The sequence below is a fragment of the Capra hircus genome, chromosome 14, assembly GCF_001704415.2.
Source record: "Capra hircus breed San Clemente chromosome 14, ASM170441v1, whole genome shotgun sequence".
In the NCBI taxonomy this organism is placed as follows: domain Eukaryota; kingdom Metazoa; phylum Chordata; class Mammalia; order Artiodactyla; family Bovidae; genus Capra; species Capra hircus.
Window position 1 is genome coordinate 38,015,775 of NC_030821.1, and position 19,729 is coordinate 38,035,503.

At 37.1% G+C, this 19,729-nt stretch overlaps 1 protein-coding gene across 2 annotated transcripts in view; it reads left to right on the plus strand.

The window, feature by feature from the left end:
* ZNF704 (zinc finger protein 704) overlaps positions 1-19,729 on the plus strand; it is a 257,551-nt gene that overhangs the window by 48,812 nt on the left and 189,010 nt on the right. For both annotated transcript variants that reach the window (XM_018058379.1, XM_018058380.1), the window contains exon 2: positions 5,359-5,600. In XM_018058379.1, coding sequence (XP_017913868.1) covers positions 5,380-5,600 — 221 coding nt within the window. In that variant the 5' untranslated portion in view covers positions 5,359-5,379. The remainder of the gene's footprint in view (positions 1-5,358; positions 5,601-19,729) is intronic.

The following is a 19,729-nucleotide window of genomic DNA, read 5'->3' on the forward strand; positions in this document are numbered from 1 at the left end:
ACTACTAACATGAAAAAGATGCCTGTGATTTATTGTGAAGTGAAAAAATAAGTTGCAGAATACATGCAGTACATTCATGTTTAGACACCCCAAACAGACATATATGCAGTTAGGAATTTAATGCATTTTAAATAAGTGGAGGCTTTGCAGTAAATTGTTAAAAGCTGTTCTTTCTAGGGGTTGGACCTGACTGGGCAGGGTTGGGAGGAGAATGGGGAGGAATATAAAGCTGTCCCCATATTGTTTTACACGCATTTTTATGGAAATTTTAACAAGCATATATTCTGTAATAAATGAATGTTTGAAAAAAATGAAAAGTACATTCAGGCTCTACAGGAACAATGAAAAAGAAAACGTTGAAGTGAGAGTAGACATTCTCTAAGATAACACCTGCTTCACAGATTATGAGTTCATGAAATCACAGTCAGGTGAAAACTAGTCAGTCTTCTTTATAGATACAGAATGTTTCATTCACAGTGTGGTGGAAGCATGAGAAAAAACAGGAAGAGAGAGCAAACTGTACGGTCAAAATGGAGTCAGTTGGAAGCAGAGGTGGGTGCCATTGACCCTCGTTCCAAAGAAACATGGAACTCAAATTTCTCTTCTTCAAGAGGGCTCTGCACATATTTAAGAGAAGCTATGTGGGCCTGCCCTGGTGGCTCAGATGATAAAAAATCCACGTGCAATGCAGGAGACCAGGTTCCACTCCTGAGTTGGGAAGATCCCCTAGAGAAAGGAATGGCAACCTACTCCAGTATTCTTGCCAGGAGAATCCCATGGACAGACGAGCTTGGTGGGCTACAGTCCATGGAGTCATAAAGAGTTGGACATGACTGAGTGACTATTCCTACTGCTACATGTGAACCTTAAGCCTTCTGTTTTCTAGATGAAATATTCCCAGTTCCTCCCAATAGGATCCTTTGTCATCCTGATCACCCTGTTGTGTTTGTTCTGGTTTGTCAATGTCCATCTTGAAATTAGATGACCAGAGTCAAATACCACTGCCTTCTAACTTACAGTCTCGTCACTGTGGGATACAATCAGATTAACCTTTCCTCGTGCAAGAGATGCATTTTTGAAAATCTAGACTAAGATTATTCCTAAACCTCTGCCTTGTGTTTTCTTCTCAAAATTCCTAATTAAGAGTTTTGCTTTTTTTTTTCTTCATTATTTGCCACCCAGGACTTCTAGATTTGGGGAGTTTATTTTCTTTGGGTATCTTCTGTTGTTGAACCCTTTGCCTCCGTGTGAGCTGTGGTACGAAAGATTTCTCAGATTTCCTCAGCTTTCTATTATTAAAAATATCAGCTCATATGAGTCACATCATTAATTGATATCAGCTTCAAGGAAGGAAGCTAACTTGGCCCAGGCCCTCCACACCACCAGAAGGGTTTCCTTTTATCACCAGGGTGTTGTGCAAATTGGGAACAAAAACAAGTAAGAGTGCCCTCTTTGGGCAAATAAAAGATAAAAAGTTCTTCTCCAGATGAATGAATTAGAAAAATGTCCCTCTTCCATGGGTGAAGAGGCCTGGGGACCTGGCTTGAGGAGGGACTGGATTTCAGCCAGCCTTGCTTGTGAACAGGGTATATTAGCACAGCTACTTGCAGCAGCTTGCGTTGTCATAGCACTCCGTGTCTGCCTCTTTGCAGCACAGGTTCCCAATTTCTGGTCTAGGGGGTTCTTGGGAAATATACTTTGTACACCAGTTATTCCTGGTTTTGTTCTTTCTTCTTTTCCTTTTTTTTTTTTTCAAATCAACAGTACTATTATGGTACAGTTTATATATCATAATGTTCATCCCATTGTAAGAATACTGTTCTGGTTTTTTTTTTTTTTTGGATAGATTTATAGCATGGTACAAATCAGTACAGTCTAGTTCTAGTACATTTCCATCACAGCACAAAGTTCTTTGGTGTCCATTTGCAATTAGTTTCCCTTTTCAACCCCAATCCCAGGTAATCCACCGATCTGCTTTCTGTCTTTATAGCTTTGCCTTTTCTGGAAATCTCATGTAAGTGGGATCCTATCTTCCTTTAGCTGCTCTCCTTTGCTAATCTAATAGGGGTTCAATTTGAATTGGGGTTGTATCTTCCTTTTTTGCTGCTTTCTCCTGCTGATCTGCTGGTGGTGTGATGGCTGGATGTTGGCCCTGCTCCTTTCTACTACTCCTGCAAACCCTCACTCATCCCTTTCTTTCCATACTGCATCAGCATTCAGACATGCTCTGTTACCTCCTGTCTTAGAACCTTCTCCCTGGTTCAGCATCCTCTCCAGCCACCACCATATTTCTCTGGGCCGTTTCTGAGCCCATGTCTCAAGATTTGACTTCATGTTCTCTCTCTGCTCTCTTCTCCCCTGTGACTATTCCTTTTAAAATTTGAAAAAATGTAATATCTGATATGAGTGGAAGAACATTAAAAAGAGCATGTTATATATATATATATATATATATGTAAACTTTAAAGCATAAAGATATAATGAACATCCACATCTGTCTCCCACTCCTTCCACCAGCCTTACAAACAGTGGAACACATGACTCAAAGTATCAAAAATCTCTTGCTCATCTCTGCTTTTTTTTTTGTCCTCTTTGATCTTAGCTAACTCATTTTAACTCCACTTTTATAAAAGGAGTCTGGGCTGAATAGTCTTTGAATTTCATTACATTGTTAAACTTACTCGATTACCATTTAGAGATTAATTTTATGTTTAGAATGTCTTATGGAAGATTTATAGCTTATATTGTTGACTATTACTGTAGCTTACTTTATTATGAAGTCTTGGCTAAGAGCATGATATACGATTATACTATCATTTCTGCAGGAAATTTATTCTACTTTGTATTAGTTTGCTTCAAATGCTGTTTTTTTCCCCTAAATTTTTGAAGCTAAAAGCTAACCTTCCTGTAATGTTCTCCCTCAACCCCACCTCTCTTTGGATTGAATTCTTTTAATCAGATGAATTGGTCCCTGGGGAGGTATAGATGTCAATTATTGCTACAACTTAATACTAATGACTACTTAAATATTTAATTAATGTAATACTTGACACTTAGGGAGAAGCTATTTATAATCATCAAAGCCAGGCCTTTGTTTTCATCTTTTGTGGCTGGTGTTTGGCATATTCCTTTTGTAACATAGCTGGGAATGAGCTGCTATAGAAGTGAAAAAAGTGCCTCCCACTCCCTCCCACCTCCAGGCAGAAAAAGTTGCACTGAAAGTGATTAGTGATGGATATTTAAAACATTTATATTAGTTTTCCAAACTACATTTTTATTGAAAATGTATTGAATTTTAGAAGTATGAAATAGTTTCTTATTCCTCTCTACTGAGTATTGACGTCATTGAAACAGCTCTTAAAAGCACTCATTTTTCTTGGACTCTTACTTTTGTTCATTCATTAATGCATTCTAAGAAATATGGTAACTTTTTAATGAGTTGCAAATATACCAAAGTGACTGACATTGTCCTGTGGAGCATGGGCTCAGTGTGGCAGGAACACCATGGAAGATAGTCTCTTCTGCTTGACAGGTGCAGGCCAGCAAGAGCAGGGAGCTCAATTTAGGGCTCTGGGTTCATATGAGAGATGCATTCCAGCCACGGTGATCCTGAGGCACACAAGTCTCCCCTGGGCTCAAGGAGAATACATATGAGAGCTGGTTCTGTGGCTCCAACAAACATATAGCTTCAAGTTTTTCCTGGGTCTGAGAATTTCTAGCCACTCACACCATATTTTGCCAGTCTCTGCTTCACTGAACACACATACTTTCATTTCATTCTGAAAAATCCCTATATTTGTGGCTTTAGCTCTATAAATTCTAAATCTACTGGATCAAATTCTTTGTGCTTTTCCTCCTACCTAAAATCAAAAAGAGACAAACGCGCATACTTTCTATTTAAGTGGGTGAGTGAAGGTTGACTGATTCTACACATGGACTTCGTGAGAGAGTGACTCTGACCTGTGAAATGTCTCATAGACACGCATATTTTGAAACATTCTCTACCAATTAGTGAGGGTCCAGGTTGACAGTCCAGCTCTTCTTTGTACACTTAAGACTTTAACAAAGTAAAAAGTGAAAGTTGCTCAGTTATGTCTGACTCTCTATACAGTCCATGGAATTCTCCAGGCCAGAATACTGGAGTGGGTACCCATTCCCTTCTCCAGGAGATCTTCCCAACCCAGGGACTGAACCCAGGTCTCCCAAATTGCAGGCAGATTCTTTACCAGCTGAGCCATCTGGGAAGCCCAGGGCTTAACAAGGTCACTCCAAACTTCACAAACAGTGCCAGTCATCTTACAAAATACAAAATCCCTTTTTTAACTTTAGTCTCCTTTTTCATCCATCACAATTCTAAACTCTGAAATCACCAGATATAATTCCTTTGACATTTAAATTTACATTTGTCTTAAACATTGCATTTAGTTAAAAATGATAAAGATTATTATGACTTGCAGTATGTGGGCGCACCAGTTGTGGTTCATGGGGCCCAGAGCTTGTGGGCTCCATAGCTGCAGCGTGTAGGTATTCATTTGCCCTTTGACATGTGGGATCCTAGTTCTCCAACTAGGCATCGAACCCATGTCTCCTGCATTGGAAGGTGGCTTCTTAACCACTGGGCCTCCAGGGAAGTACCAGTGTTATAACTTTTTAATTGTCATACTAATGAAGGGATTTCCTTAAGATCAAAACTGCTATAGATAAAGAATTTAAAAAACCGCATTTTTCATGAGGTAAAGAGTGGGGTTAAGATCGTTATTCATAGTCTAAGATTTAAGACTTGATTTTTTAATATGTATAGCACTCTTTTGTTAAGCATGTGCTGTGCTTAGTCGCTCAGTGGTGTCCAACTCTTTGCAGCACTATGGACTGCAGCCCACCAGGCTCCTCTGTCCATGGGATTCTCCAGGCAAGAATACTGGAGTGGGTTGCCATGCTCTCCTCCAGGGGATCTTCCCAACCCAGGGATTGAACCTCTGTTAAGCATAATCAGCATGAAATATTTAAGAATTTATTTATTTGAGTTTTCTCAGTTGTAGAAGAGAAAACGACGTTTTAAATTCTCATTTTTTTTAGAAGCCTCATGCTTTCAAGTCCTCAAAATGTTTGCCCATCTGAAAGGCTTCTCTTGTGCTCATGATGCTTCTTGCTTGCATTATGACAGGCAGCATGTCAATTGTACCTTACTTTGTAAAGTCAGTTATTTTATTTCCATGTTAGATTTCCCCCATTTAAATTAAAAAATCTTCAAGATGAAGAGGGACAGCAGTGTCTATGGTCTGTCCTCTGACCATCTGCACATAGTCATGTAAAGCTGATATTTTGGGTGAGTGAGAATTTTTGTGTTTTGTTTCACAGGTGGGGAGCATTAAGCGGGAAATGACCTTCACATTTCAAACAGAGGACTTAAAACGTGACTCTAGTAAAAAAATGTCCCATCAACACTTGTTTCCTTTGGCCATGGAGGAAGATGTGAAAACAGCAGACACCAAAAAAGCTAACCGAGCACTTGACCATGAAAAAGAAAACACTCGCTCCATCTGTCTCCTTGAGCAAAAACGAAAAGTTGTTTCATCCAATATTGATGTTCCTCCAGCAAGGTAAGGGACTGTTAGACCTTGTATGTATCTGCCCCAGGAAGTCAGTGGATGGCAGGTACTGCCTCTGCTGTGTTTCTCTAAAGTACACAGATGTAGAAGGTTTTTCTGCTGAGAGTATCTTTCTGTTGCTTGTGTGAAATGGAGCAGGTGGCTCTGCTCTTCAGAGCTGACTTTGAGGCTGTAGCAGTCGAACTACTGTAGCTTTAAAACAGAATGTTTTATTAGATTTCGGCAAATAAACAACAAACAGCAAGAGAAGAAATATTTTTTAAAAAAATTAAAATAAATACAAAGTGTAGGACTGAGCATAGCCACTTACAAGCAAGAATATTCCGATCTTTTGGTCAGGAGTTAGAGAGCTGTGGCTGCAGATTAGATTTGGCCCCTGGCCTGTTTTTATTTGGCCTGTCAGATAAGAGGGCTGCCCTGGTGGCTCAGCTGGTAAAGAATCCACCTGCAATGCAGGAGACCTGGGTTTGATCCCTGGGTTGGGAAGATCCCCTGGAGAAGGGAAAGGCTACCCACTCCAGTATTCTGACCTGGAGAATTCCATGCCAGATAACAGATTTACATTTTTAAAGGGTTAAAAAATGAAGAATATGGAGTATAGGTCGTAGGTGGCCTGCAGAGCCTAAAATATTTATATTTGACTCATTACAGGAAAAGTTTGGTGATCCCTGGTTTATATCATGGTAATCCTTTTAAGACAGATCTAGCTTAGAATTGGGCCAAGAGGGCTTATCTGCAATATCAGAAGGCTTTTATCACATTGTAATTCTACTTGCATTGCATCCAACAGCACTGAATCAGAGGATAATATTATGTCAGCGTGACAGTGGAATGGTAGTAGAATATACATGCCAGAACTTAACTTATTTTCTGGCCCCTCATGTATGTCAGCTAGAAAGTAAGTTCCATGTCGGCTATGATTTTAGTCCATCTTGTTTATGCCACATTCCTAGCACTAGGACCATGTCTAAAGGGCTCAGTAAATATTTGTTGAGTGGAGAAAAGAAAGGAAATGCTGTAGCATGAAAACTTGCTAATTTTTAATATGTGAAATATATTTTGTTACCAAAAACCATCTATAATGAAACTTTATAAACAGTTGCTGGAGAAGGTCTGCATTTGTACAAATGGTTTCTGACAGCTAACTAGGAAAATAGTATCTTTGGAAAAGGAGTAAATATTCCTTTTCTACCTATTCAGTGCCTGTAATTAGAATTTCATTTCTTTTTATATGAAATCAAAAGTATCTTCTCTTAAAAAACTACATATTTTTCTATTCTGCTACCAAATTTGTCAGACTTTGTAAAATTATAGGCCTCTTTCTTTCCCTTAACTTTTAATTGAAACTTTTCATATGTTCATTGCCTCTGCTCAACTACTTGGAATTATTTGCTTGTCTAATTTTTTCATATAAAGTACATGCTAAATTGTTTAGGATTAATTCCTTTAACTGGGAGTTCACTATGAAATGTCTTATCATGACCTGAACCTGATAAGTGCTTCAGTTTGTATCTGTTATTTGGTTGACTCACAGGTAAAATGAATGGCATGTAATTTGAATGTGAAGAGCTGTGGTTTTATTTTTCTCCTAAGCTTATAGGACAAGAATTAGACTTCCCACTGTCACATAGTTTGGTGCCAACTTGCAATTCTATAGAACTTACTCTGTGGAAAATTTTCATTAGACCATTTTATGTTAAGAGACCTGGAATTCATAATTCATGCTAAAAATCTGTTAAGGATTCATTTATTTCCACCCATGGACCTATCAATCTGTTTTCTTGGATATTGTGGTTCTGATATCAATTTAATGATGGCCTCATAAAATGGTTTATGAAGTGTTCCCCCCTCTTTGTTTTCTGAATTTGTTTTAGGACTGGTATTTTTTCCTTAAAAGGTAGGTCTACTGGTAAAGCCAACTGGACCTGGAGTTTTCTTTATGGAGTGCTTTTTTAATTACAGATTCGATTTGTAAGATTGATATACAGTTCACTCTTGAACAACACAGGTTTGAGCTGTACAAGTTCACTTAAATGCAGATCTTTTTCAGTCGTAAATACTATAGCACTACATGGTCCTCGGCTGAATCTGCAGATCTGGAGGGATCATGGATACAGAAGGCCGACTATAAATTATATGCCTATTAACCCTCATGTTGTTCCAGGGTCAACTGTAGTGCTATTCAGGTTTCACATTTCTTTTTGGATCAATTTTGGTAATTTGTGTCTTTCAAAGAATTTATCCATGACATGTAAAATTGTTAAACAGCGTGTAGCTGTTCATAATATTGCCTTTTAAAGAAATGTTGAAAATCTACAGTAATGTTCCCTCTCTCATTTCTGCTATGGGTCAGCTTGTTACCTTTTTTTTAACCAGTCTGGCTAGCAGTTTACCACTTTTATGGCTATTCTCAAAGAGCCAGACTTTGCATATATTAGCTTTGTTGTTAGTCCATTCTCTATTTCACTGATTTATTTTTTATTATTTCTTTCTTTCTGCTTATTTTGAGTTTAAATTCCTCCTCTTTTTCTAGTTTCTTAGGGTAGAGTTTTAGATTGTTAACTATAGACTTTTCTTCTTTACAACTATAAGTTATATGCTATGACTCCTTTGAAGCACTTCTTTATATTGTTGTTTAGTCTCTAAATTGTGTCCAATTCTTGTGACCTCATGGACTATAGCTCGCCATCCTCCTCTGTCCATGGGATTTCCCTGGCAAGAATACTGGAATGGGTTGCCATTTCCTTCTCCAGGAGATCTTTCTGACCCAGGGACTGAACCGACATCCCGTATTGGCAGGTGGATACTTTACTTCTGAGCCACCTGGGAAATCACTTCTTTGTATGCACTTCCCAAATTTTGTTTGGTTGTTTCTCTTTAAAAATTGGATTATTGTAATTAGGTTTATTTTTAAAAAGTAAAGAGATATATTTTTCATCTTATTATTTGTAGTTGGGAAAATAATCCAGAACACAGAAATATAGAGCATATTCTTAAAATAGGATATTTAACTCATTATATTCATTATAATTACTGATATCTGATTCATTGTAATTACTGATAATTTTGCATCTTAATTTTTTTCAAACCATGCTTTACTATGTTTTCTTTTTCCTACTTTTGTTTACTTCATTTAGCTTGGTTATAAAGATATGTATTCTGTTTCATTTTTCGGGGGGAGGGATTTGTTCAATACCTTATTTTTAAAAGATTTTATTCTTTTTCAGAGCAGTTCTAGGTTCACAAGATTGAAAGGAAGTTACAGAGATTTCTCACATACCCTGTGTCCCCACACACATCACACCCTTCCATCTGTAATTATTTTTGTCCTAAATTTTACTTCTATACATGTTTGTGTTGTGCATTAAATATATAAGGACATTTTTCCCTCATTTTAGTATCATACAGTGTATTTATTTTTTTGCTGCCTAAAATATACTCCATTCTCTGCTTTTTGATGCCTTCCCTACCCTGAACTCCTGGAAACCAGTCATCTTTTTACTGTGTCCATAGTTGTTTCTTTTTCAGAATGTCTGTAGTTGGAATAATGTACTATGCAGCCTTTTCAGATTGGCTTCTTTCACCGAGTAATATACATTTCTTTAATTTATTCAACATATTTATTAGGAATAATGTACTATGCAGCCTTTTCAGATTGGCTTCTTTCACCGAGTAATATACATTTCTTTAATTTATTCAACATATTTATTAGTTACGTGGATTTTTATGTACCAGATACTGAAATTCAAGGTAGAGTAAATTAGATATATTTACTGCTCTCATAGAATTGAGGAGAGAGATATTCTAAACAATACAAATATAAATATATAATTATAAATTATATAATTTATAATGTCCAGGACATTCAATCTGTTAAATGTACAGGACATTATGAGGTTCATAAGTAAGAAGACTTATATTGAAGCATAAGGAAAGCTCTCTTTAAGGAAACTACATTTTAGCTGACACCTAAAGAATGAGGAAAAGTTAGATTGACTAGGAAGGAAGATGTTCCAGGAAGGGGAGAATATGCATGAAAACCCTAAGGTAAGAAGGAAGGCCTGTGTGGCTGAAGCACAGAGAGAACTGGGGAGAGCAGCCAGAGATGAGGTTGGAGAGGCAGGCAGGAGCCAAATCATGTTGAACTATATTGATTGCGGTAACGATTTTTAAAGTATATATTTAGGTTGATAAGAATTTTATGGAGAAGAATGGTTAATGCTACTTTTGTATTTAGGTGTTAGATCATTAGATCACGTTACATACAGGTTAGGTTCCCAGGTGGTGCTAGTAGTAAAGAACCCACCTGCCAATGCAGGAGACTTAAGAGACATGGTTTCGATCCCTGTATTGGGAAGATCCCCTGGAACAGGGCATGGCAACCCACTCTAGTATCCTTGCCTGGAGAATCCCCTGGACACAGGAGCCTGGTGGGCTACAGTCCATGGGGTCACAGAGTCAGGCACAACTGAAGTAACTTAGCATGCATAGATTGGGTTGCAGAGGGACAAGAAGGATGCAGCAAGACTAGTAAGGAAGCTGCTGCTTTAGTACAGACGTGATGTCATGGGAGTTTGGACTAGAGTAGTGGCAGCTGACATGAAGTGGAAAGACTCGTGTATTTTTGAAGTAGATGTGAGGTTTCTTGGTTGTAAGCAATAGCAGAGGGCTCGCTGATTGAACAAAGGATGAAATTTCCTGAAACAGTTACGAAGTTTCTAGGAAGGCTGAATAATCAACTTAAAAAGTGGATAGGAGGGTGGGCAGCTAGAAACATAGTTGTGTTCATTCATTCTGTAGACTGAGCTTCTTGGCTTTTGAAGCAAGAGATGTGTGTGTTTGGAAATTCTCCAGGCACTAGAAGTAAATTCAGCCACTGGAACATAAATTTAACAAATGACAGACCTAAGGCGGCTAGGTTTCTGACCCCACGTGAATTTTTGTTTCTTACTATCATCATTAGTGTTTATCAGAGAACATTAACTTACTGCCAGTTACAACTGTGATGCCTTAAAATACATTGGTTTCTAATGTCACTTGCTGTTGAGCCTCTTATTAAAAAAAAAAAAACACTAAACCATTAGGCAAACATTATTAGATAACCTGGACCCATTAGAGCATGGCATTTGTTATTCTCTTTTTGCCAGACATTGTTTTTTGGAAGTCCTGATGCTTAAATTGGTTGGATTTCACCCAAATAACAATTACAATGTAATTATGCAAAGTAGTAACTGTCTTCTAATTATAACTCTAAAACTAAAGAAATCTATTAGCAAACTAGTTATAATGAGGGAAAAAAAGAAAATTTTGGCCCCAAATATTCCTAGACCTAACAGCAGTTTATTAGAATACTCCAGATTGTTAGTTTGCTGTTGGAAGAAAAATTGAGCCATACGGCCCTGTTTGTTTTGCAGGGTTTTAAAATATAGTGATGTCAGATATATCACTTACTGGGTAAAATGAAGTCATCTTCTCCTTATAGAATGCCTCTCTGGGAACTGTATCGTTTAAAAAGAACTTCAGAAGCTTGTTAACCTGTGAGTTCAAAGTTAGGAAAGGACCTGAGCTACAGGCAATGTCTTATGTGTACATGGAAAATTGTGAACTGATTTGGACTCTCATTCTCAGTGGTGTTCCCCACATTTTCTTCTTTGTCTTTCATGTCCTGTGTATGACTGATAGAAAAGTCTTTTATGTCTAACCTGGAATGAAGTGAGAGATAAGGCAAGATTGCTATCATTATTTCTGAATCACCAGACGCATAGCAGTTTCAGGAGCAAATGTTTAATGTTTAAATGTATTAAAAACATTTCCAGTCACAAGCTCTGTAACCAGTATGAAACTACTGCAAAGAAGGAAAGTGGTAAAGGTCTCGAAGAATCTCACTGAACATTGAATAGGTTCAATTTTAACAACATATCTTGGGAAGGCACTATAAATGTACCTACCTATGTTGGAGAAAGACTAATGCTATATAATTGTTAAGAACCAAAGCAGTCTCTACAAAGTAGCTTTTAAGACCATCTTTTCCAGGAAACTTTTATCCACTTGCATCCCTTCCTATCCTTTCAGTAATTCAGGTCAGCAAATAACTATTGTTCCTATTTTCTTGCTGCAGTCTGTCTGTTTCTTACACAACAGCCAAAATGATCTTCCCAAAGCACAAGTACGATAATGTGGATAGAGGACAGAGATAGGAAGTTGCTAGGAACCCATGTAATTGACATCAGGACTTAATGAAACACATTGTGCCATCAGGATACCATCAAGTCACATCTTGCTGGGGATTTAAAGTCAACAAATAAATCAAGATTAAGTAGAAACAAAGTTATTATTTGCAACGCCTTTGATCACTTGTGAGACCAGCACCCTCCGTTAAAGACGAGATCAGAAACCGATTGAGAAAAAGACAATTATTCTCTCCCTTCCTACACAAAATTTCATTGAACTGAATGGTGGGACTTCTGTCTGTTGTGTTATTTTTTTAGGCTCTTTCTTCCTGCCAAATGCTTATAGTTGAATTTCTGTGATCTAAATGCACATATGCTACAACTCTACTCTCATAATAGTCTATGAAATTATGAAAGTTGTTAATAAGGTGAGTCAGGAACCAGTAGTTCTAAAACAGTGGTTCTCTTTCCGGTGCTGACTCTGATAACATTGACTGGCAATATTTTCTTAGTGATAACTTAGGAAAGTTTGCGTTTTGTGGTATAAATTTGGCTCAGATTATGTATGTGTAAGAGACAACTTTACACACTTTTTGTGTTGATCTTAAATATGGCATTTGGTGTTGCTCAGTTGCTAAGTCATATCTGACACTTTGCAACCCCATGAACTGCAGCACGCCAGGTTTCCCTATCCTCCATTATCTCCCAGAGTTTGTTCAAACTCATGTCCATTGAGTCAGTGATGCCATTCAGTCATCTCATCCTCTATTGTCCCTCCTCTCTTCTTGTCCTGGTCTTTCCCAGCATCAGGGTCTTTTCACTCATTTACAATCATTTTGTTTTATATCTCTTTATTAAAAGTACCACATTAGTGGCAAATTAGAATGTGCCACCTGTTTATAACTTCATTGTGAATTTTGAATTTTGCATATTAATGTGGATTTTTAAAATAATAAGTAATTTAAGTCACTTTGCTATTAATGAAGGATATGTTCTTTGCATCAGTTGGGCAGTACTGAGTAAAATACTGGAAGTGTAACCCAGAGAGTATTTTGCTTACTGAAATGAGTCAGACAGAGAAAGGCACAATTATATAATATCATTTATATGTGGAATCCAAAAACAGTGATACAAATGAATCTATACAAACAAGGAATGGATTCACAGACATAGAAAATAAATGTATTGTTATCAAAGGGGAGAGCAGAGAGGAAGGAAAAATTAGGGGTATGGGATTAACAGATAAAAACTGCTATATATAAAAGAGATACACAACAAGGATTTACTATATGGCTTAGGAAATTATACCCAAGATTATAAGATTAATTATAAGATTATTGTATCTCTTAATAACCTATCATGCAAAAAAAAAAAAAAAAGGAATCACTGTGCTGAAAGTAACACAGTATTGTAAATCAACTATACTTCATTTTTTAAGAAGTGTAACATTCAAGCATTTGCAGGCATCACCTCCAGGAATTTTGTGTAAATCAGTTCTAGCAGCAAAATGGAGAAAATTTCACACCCAAAGCTTTTGGTGGACCGGTAGCTTTGTTGTACTAAGTGGGTCACTGACTTTGTTGCACAGGTTTGGTATATGGGAATATTCCAGAATGCTTAAAGTGCCATTATCCTGCTTTTCTGATGCCATTGGTTGCCTCTGAAGAATCGGTTTATGTTTAGATTTTACATATCTTTTTTTTTTCCCTCCCTAATTCTGTTCAAATTTAAACAATGAGGGAGTAGAAACAATTGGATTCCCACTACCTCCCACTCCCTCCTTCCTCCTGCCAGTATAAATTCTGTATTCTGCTTTAATTACAGAAAGGCAAATAAAAATTAAGCAAGATGTTGGTCATTTATTTAAAATGAATTGTGTCTGAACAGCATTGTATAATAGAGTTTTCATATGAGCTACATATGTAAAATTTGAGCATATGTAAAATATGAGCAACATATTTAAAATTTCTAATAGTTACATTAAAAGCAGGATAAAGAAACAGGTGAAAATAATTTCAATACTACATATTATTTAGCTCAACATATCCCAAATATCATTATTTCCCTTTAATCAATATAAAGTGTTACTTCCCTGGTGGCTCAGCAATAAAGAACCTGCCTGCCAATGCAGGAGACACGAGTTGAATCCCTGGGTCAAGAAGATCCCCTGGAGAAACAAATATTTTATTTCCCACTCCAATATTCTTGCCTGGAAAATTCCGTTAACAGAAGTACAGTCCAGGGAGTTGCAAATAATTGGACGTGACTTAGCAACTAAACAACAGTGAGATATTTTACATTCTTTTTTGCATATTAAGTCTAAAAAATTCAATGTATATTTTACTTTTACAGCACCTCTCAGTTTGGACTGGGCACATTTCAAACGATCAGTGGCTACAGAGGTTGTGATGACTGTTGGACAGTGCATGTTCAGGGTAAAACATTGGTTATTATACCTTTCAGTCCAGCTTACCATTTATCCCCAAGACAAAGGTTTCTCTTTTTTTCTTACTCCCACACACATGAAGAAAAGGTCTCACTCACAGCGATGCAGTGAAACAGTAGCCTTTTACTGGAGTGTTTCTTAAGGGTTAGTGAGGGACAAAGGAGTAGCCCATGTAAGGAGAGAGACATTTCAGCATCTGTGGATCAGGGAATATTTAGTTAGAAAAAAAATCTGCAGCACAGATCCAAGATATGTCTGTTCCTTTCCAGTTTGAATAACTAATATTTTTGTACAATTATAATTACTATGAGAATATTTAAATTTCATCCAAATAAAAGAAAGGTTAAATTGATATAGCCACAGTTCTGGCTTTTTTTACAACATGAAAGCAGCTTCATTTCCAGAGTTTGAAAATGGCTCTTTAGTTGTTACCAGATACTCTGACATTCCCTACAGTAGCAGCTGTTACCAGTTCTAATTGGCCAAGTCAAGACTTTAGGCTTGGACCTGGGTTGTCACACTTACTGCATTCCTTATGATTTTTTTTAATATAGTGACAAACTAGTTAATGAAAACATACTACTGGTAAAGTAGAAAATACAACAAATATATCAATTTTAGAAAGACTCCAAAGAACAAATGGTTTACTTTGTTTCTAGCTTAAAGCTATTATTGATTCTTCTTTTAAATATTGACCTATGTGTTTTCCCCTCCTATATATAGATTTCTGGGTAGAAGAGGGCTAAGGGGTTAGGCTGGAGAGTTAGGCTTGACTTGAAATACTTTCAGAATTTAATTTTTATCATCTGTTAAGTTATTCAAGTGATAGATTGACATTTCAGAAAAGTTGTCAGGTACCTGTGGAGATGAGAATGTAGGGAGGACATCTGTGTAAGTTCTGACACTGAAGGCAGAAAAAAGAAGAAGCAGATGTAGAAATCTGAAAGAGATCATTGTGAAACCTTTAACTAGGGCAGAAGCATCACAGCAGAGGGCTATGTTCAAGAGTGTGAAGTGCAGACTCTACAGAACTTGGGGGAATAAAGCAGATGGGAAGCTTAAGTAAGTACTCGGGATGGTTCCAGAAACTGTGTTGTGCATATCTGGATGGATAAAGTGGTTGGTGATGCTGTTTAAAAAAAAAAAAAAAGTAATTCAGAAGTAATACAAGAGAAAATAGATTAGATGGAGGGAAGGGGTTTGGTTTTAAACATGTTAAATCCAAATTACCTTTAACAATAAAACTATAGTAACAAAGGCCTGCACTCTTTGAGCAAAAGTCATATGAATAATAAATGTATTTATGAAGAATAGTATATAGACCAACTGAAACAGTCAAAGCACGATCATAATGTAAACACATTACTATACGTGCTTGTTAGTTTATTTTACCATAACTCTCATTTCTCCACATCTTGATATTCACATATTGGCTTTTCTTGAGGCAAGAGCTGCTCATAGAGTTTAATCTCTAAATGATGAAAAGATTTTGATGATTCTCCCCAGCTCAGGCTTTGTTTTGACCAGATTTGATAAACATTTGCTTCTTTAATGGAGTGCATGCACTCTCCTTTCCTAAATCATCACTTTCAGCCACTTTCCTAAATAAGTTTCAGTCACTTGATAGATTTGCCTAATTTCTCTGCCCCTTTCTAAGAATAACATATCATAAGGTTATCTGCTATTTTGTATATCCAATTTGTGACCATGTATTAGAAAATAAATAAAATGTGGCTTTCGTCTTCAGAATATGAGATTTCATCAAATCACATTGTTGTTTAGTTGCTAAGTCGTGTCCAGCCCTTTGTAAACCCATGGGCTGCTGCACGCCAGGCTTCCCTGTCCTTCATCATCTCCCAGAGTTTGCTCAAACTCATAACCTTTGAATAAGTGATGCCATCCAACCATGTTATCTTCTGTTGCCCCCTTCTCCTCTTGCTCTCAGTCTTTCCCAGCATCAAGGTCTTTTACAATGAGTCAGATTTTCACATCAGGTAGCCGAAGTCTTGGAGCTTCAAACTTGGCATTTTTGTTCCCTGGGATTGATTCCATCAAGATAACTCTAATCTTTGAGGTTACTTGAATGTGACCACTGTACCAAGTTGTGCAAAAGCCACTGAATAAAACACAACTTTGAATCTTAAATACTGGTCATTGTGAACTGCTTTTGGAAAAACCATGCTCTCTAACCATGAATTGGTAAATATATTAACCATGTGGGTTTCAAAATATCACCTCAATTCTTTGCACATACAATGTAATTTCACAAATACTAAGCAAGTAGTGTTAATGATCACACAGAGCTATCACTGGTGAAAGTGCCAGACAGCTGCACCACATTTATAAGGAGGGTTAGAGGCATGGGGAGCATGGCGTTTAGCCTGTATTGTGCTTTGTAATCTTCACAGAAAGCTGAAAGCTGTTTCCTCCCCTGAAAAGGTTGGGGAAAGCTGTATTTAAGAATTGTGTTCCCCCACATGTTTATTTTTCAGAGCTAAAACAAGCTTTGTTTGTCCATTTTGATTCATCCCTAACAAGTAAACTATGCAGTCATATTTTCCATATATCTACAGATAATGACACAGAGTGAAAATTAACATTTGCATTTGCAGAGAAACTGCTACAAACTTGAGAAGTAATGAATTTTTGTGATTTTCCACCAACATGTTGTCTCAATTCATTTTCACATTCAATTAATAACTGTCCCTTTCTCTGTAGGCAATTTAAACAAAATAAAGTAAAAGACAAATCTGCTGTCACTTTCAGATCACTTTGGGAAAATACATAATTTTAAGGAATAACAAAGTTCTTGAGCATATTTCTATGTTAGAGATAAAGTAGTTTTGAAAATAGAACTGGTGGTTAGGGGGGAGGAATTTGGGGTTCTGCTACTTTTCGATCTTTAGGAAGTCCTTTGACCTTCTCCCATGTGTCCAGGGCCAGGCACTGTCCGTGCTTCTTCCCCTTGGAAGGTTTACTTCCTGGCTGTGTCTCAGCTCTCTCGAGCTATCCAGGGAGTTCCCCTTCTCTGAGCACTGTCCAAATCTTGTGAAATAGGCTGTGCTCCCCATAGATACAGTTAGACTGGATAATAGAAACCAAGAAGGTTTGGGTCTTTATTATCTCCTTCAAAGCTAGAAGACTCAGCAATCTCCTAAGGTTAAAAAGAAGTAAAAACCCATTTCAAATATATGAATATATTCAACTCAAGATTTCAGAGTGTTTGTTTGCTAAGCTAAATCATCAATAGTTTTTTGAAACTAAGTGAGGAATATGTAAGAAGGTCATCGTGCTCCTCGCTGCATCCGTCAGTGGTATATTATATATATCTTTACACTTTTTAGGCTTCAACATTTCTCTATTTAAAAAAAAGACCATTAAGCAGAGCTGATATATTTATAAGCTACGGCAGCACCTTCTGTTGCTTATACTTTCTATTCTGAAAACATTGGTTTATTGCCTATTGGAGAACTTTTATTAAAGTCAATTACAGTTAACCTTAAACAACATAGCATGGGTTTGAAGTGCATGGGTACACTTATACATGGATTTTTTTTTTCAATAAATATATACTAAAGTACTACACAATCGGTGGTTGGTTGAATCCATAAATGTGGAACCACACATATTGATGGCTGACTATAATGTTATACATGAATTTTCAACTGCACAGAGGTTGGTGCCCCAAACCTTGCATTGTTCAAGAGTCAACTGTTTGGATAACCACTTAGAAGTTTATTGAGTGTCCTCTTAAAGTGTAGTATGCTGTACCAGGGTCTATCCTGTATGGAATTAAGTAAGCTTTCTTTCTCATTATTTGAAAAACACACTTTTTTTCCCTAGGATAGACCACAAAAACAAGTTTCAGTAAATCTGAGAACTTTGATGCTGTGTTAAGCATCTCTTTCAACCATAGCGGCATGAGATGAGAAACCAACTGCAAGGAAAAAACTGCAAAAACACAAACTCATAAAAGCTTTTTTACATGTTTACAGTACGCCACTGAACAACCAATGGGTCATTGAAGAAATCAAAGAGGATTTGAAAGTGTAAGAGGATTGGAGAAAATGAAAGTGGATACATAACAATCTATACTCTGTGGGAGGCAGCAAAAGGAGTTCTAAGGGAAATTTATAGTGATACAAGCCTACCTGTGGAAAATCTCAAAGAAACACTCCAAACGTACACCTATAGGAACTAGAAAAATATAAACAAAACCCAAAGTTAGTGGAAGGAAAGAAATCATAAAGATTGAAGTAGAAATGGATGAAATAGAGGCTGAAAAATGAAAAATAGAAAAGGTCAATGAAACTAAGAGCTGATTCTTTGAAAAGATAAAGAAAATTGATAAACCTTTGGTCAGACTCATCAAGAAAAAAATGAGAAAGGGCCCACATAATAAAAAATGAAAAAGAAGTTACAGCTGTCACTACAGAAATCCAAAGGATCATAAGAGATTACTATGAACAAAATGGAGGAACTAGAAGAAGTGGATAAATTCCTAAAAACTTAGTTTCCCAGGATTGAACCAGTAGGAAATATAAAATATGAGCAGAATGATTACCAGTAATTAAATTGAGTCAGTGATTTTTAACAATCCCAGCAAGTGAAAGTCCAGAACCAAGTGGTTTCATAGGTGATTTCTACCAAATATTTAAGGAGTTAGCATCTATCCTTCTTAAACTATTCTTTAAAAACTTGAGAAGAAATGCTTCAGAACTCATTCTGCAAAGCCTGCATCACCCTTATACCAAACCAGACAAGGACACTGCAAGAAAAGAATAGGCCAATGTTTCTGATTTATTCAAAATAAATGAATAGTTCAGTTCAGTTCAGTCGCTCAGTAGGGTCTGACTATTTGTGACGTGGTGGACTGCAGCACGCCAGGCTTACCTGTCCAGCACCAACTCCTGGAGCTTGCTCAAACTCATATCCATCGAGTTGGTAATGCCATCCAACCATCTCATTCTCTGTTGTCCCCTTCTCCTGCCTTCAATCTTTCCCAGCATCAGGGTCTTTTCCAATAAGTTAGTTCTTCACATCAGGTAGCCAAAGTATTGGAGTTTCAGCTTCAGCATCAGTCCTTCCAATGAATATTCAGGACTGATTTCCTTTAGGATGGACTGGTTGGATCTCCTTGCAGCCCAAGGGACTCTCAAGAGTCTTCTCCAACACCACAGTTCAAAAGCATCAATTCTTTGGGGCTCAGCTTTCTTTACAGTCCAACTCTCACATCCATACATGACCACCAGAAAAACCATTGACTTTGGCTACAGGGACCTTTGTAGGCAAAGTAATGTCTCTGCTTTTTAATATGCTGTCTAGGTTGGTCATAAGTTTTCTTCCAAAGAGCAAGTGTCTTTTAATTTCATGGCTGCAGTCACCATCTGCAGTGATTTTCGAGCCCAAGAAAATAAAGTCTGTCATTGTTTCCATTGTTTCCCCATCTATTTGCCATGAATTGATGGAACCAGATGCCATGATCTTAGTTTTCTGAGTGTTGA